General features: G+C 36.2%; 1 protein-coding gene across 1 annotated transcript in view; it reads left to right on the top strand.

The window, feature by feature from the left end:
• Window positions 1-1,435, top strand: part of LOC138003376 (33 kDa inner dynein arm light chain, axonemal-like) — a 7,026-nt gene extending 5,591 nt beyond the window's left edge. Inside the window, exons 7-9 of the mRNA XM_068849419.1 lie at window positions 108-171; window positions 509-673; window positions 1,210-1,435. Coding sequence (XP_068705520.1) covers window positions 108-171; window positions 509-673; window positions 1,210-1,248 — 268 coding nt within the window. The 3' untranslated portion in view covers window positions 1,249-1,435. The remainder of the gene's footprint in view (window positions 1-107; window positions 172-508; window positions 674-1,209) is intronic.
• Window positions 1,436-2,087: the final 652 nt, after the last annotated feature.

Here is a 2,087-nt window from a genome sequence, read left to right on the forward strand (position 1 = left end):
AAAATCAGTGATACTTTCTGCATACATACATCTTGGCTAGAGGTTACTCTGGAATGAACCTAGTTTCACTGTAGAGATGATTATCATCATTGATATTAACTTTGCAGTGTTGCATTTGGAATGAGGAAAGCGCTGCAAGCCGAACAAGGCAAAGCTGATATGGAAAGAAAGGTTGGATCACAACTTAAATAAATCTCCATTTGCTGTACTGCTCTTGATACTTATCAACTGCTCAAGACATGTTACATGTATTTTTGCCTTAAAATTTAATGTGTGTTACAGCTACATGTATACAGTGCTTTATAAGGATGTAATTTATGTGGGTTAAAGGTGTGCACTGGGTTAGGTTTGTGACCAATGGCAATTAGTTTTATAGAACTGAATGTTTCTACCATAGTTTTGTAGACCTGAATGTTTCTAAATGCTACAGTATGTGTGTGCTACCTTTAACAGTAAGCAAGGTAGGCATATTCAAGTGTGTGATACTGTATTGTTATTGTTTTATTAGATTCAAGAGTTGGAAGGTGACAAGCGAGATCTTGAAAGGCAGGTTAATGAACTGAAAGCTAAATGTGATGCAATTGAGAAACGTGAGGCTGAAAGACGAGCTGTGGAGGAAAAGAAACATGCTGAGGAAATTCAGTTCCTCAAGAGGACCAACCAGCAACTTAAGGTAATCAGTTAATTCTCAGAGGCTCAATTAGGTACCTTGTCTTGGATTATTAAAAAAAAACACACACACCAAACAATGAAATCTAACCAGGTCTAGCGTAACCTCTGAAACATTTAACTAATGCATTGATTATTTGAAAACTCAACGTGATTCATAATAATAATAAGTGTTACTCAACAGTATTTAGGGCTCACTCATTGGCCCGGGGCACTACAGAAATCAAGTCAAAGTACTTCGTTGCCGGCATTTTGAGGAGAGGGGAAAACTGGAGTAATTCCAGAGAGAAACCTCTCTGAGCAGAGAAGAGAACCAACAAACTCAACCCACATAAATGCCAAGTCTGAGAATTAAACCCAGGCCACTTTGGTGAGAGGCAAGTCCTCTCCCCACTGCGCCAATTCCCGGCTCTGAAAATGGCATAGCTGCAAAGTTAACATTGTACATGTACATGTAGCAACTTGTTCAGTGTTTCTTCAAAAGTTTTGTGTTCTAGACTTCTACTTGGAAATATTTTAAACTTTGTGCTTCTATTGCAGACCCAACTTGAAGGCATTATCGCTCCAACTAAAAAGTAACTTGATGCCACAAGAAAGATTTTCTCTCAAGTTACTTAGTGTATAGTAAAGTACTCTGCAACAAATTCATTCATTATCTTTAAGAATCACTTGTACATCAGGAATAATGATCATTTTGTTTAGAAATCACTTTGCTGTCGTGATTTAGCTTATGTCATTGTACAGTGTATTAAATTTTCTTGGCTTTTGTTGTTTGTCATTCACTTGTAACTACAGTTAATATTAGATCCTTAGGGGTAAAAGTTCTTGTGGATCCTCTTCAAAGTCTTAAATTGAACAAAAATGTGGAATATACATGGTAGTCAAAATAAAAAACCATGATGTATTTTAAACCAACAATGGTGTTCTCTTCAACTTGCATTTTAGAGAACCTTTCCTTTTGACTGACCCGGCTCTAAATGCACATAATTTAAGCAAAACATGTCATGCATGTACCTGAAATAATAAAGTGCCAAAAAAATAAGTCAAACCAATGTTTGTCATGCATGCATACCATACTGTAAATGCTTAATTATTATTTTTGACGTCTCGGGCAGCTTTAACTTTTAAAGTTTCATTTCTTTAGTTGAAAGTTCTCATTTTTTTGGTAATAGTTGGGTACTGACCTCTAGCAAAAAAGTCTTAGATGGCTCCCTTGTTGCCAAGGTAACCTATAATATTCATCACATCAATGAGTGCATCTTGTTAATCAATAATAATTATTGGTGTTTTGTGTGGTACCATAACTTTGGCATTACGTGAAACAGTTGGGTTGATTCAATCCTTCCAAAACTTGACAGTACAGTTTTGTTGGAACTGGTTTAAGCCTCCTTAACTCAGTCAAAAATGTCCCCACTAAC

The sequence above is a fragment of the Montipora foliosa genome, chromosome 5 (genome assembly GCF_036669935.1).
Source record: "Montipora foliosa isolate CH-2021 chromosome 5, ASM3666993v2, whole genome shotgun sequence".
Lineage (NCBI taxonomy): Eukaryota > Metazoa > Cnidaria > Anthozoa > Scleractinia > Acroporidae > Montipora > Montipora foliosa.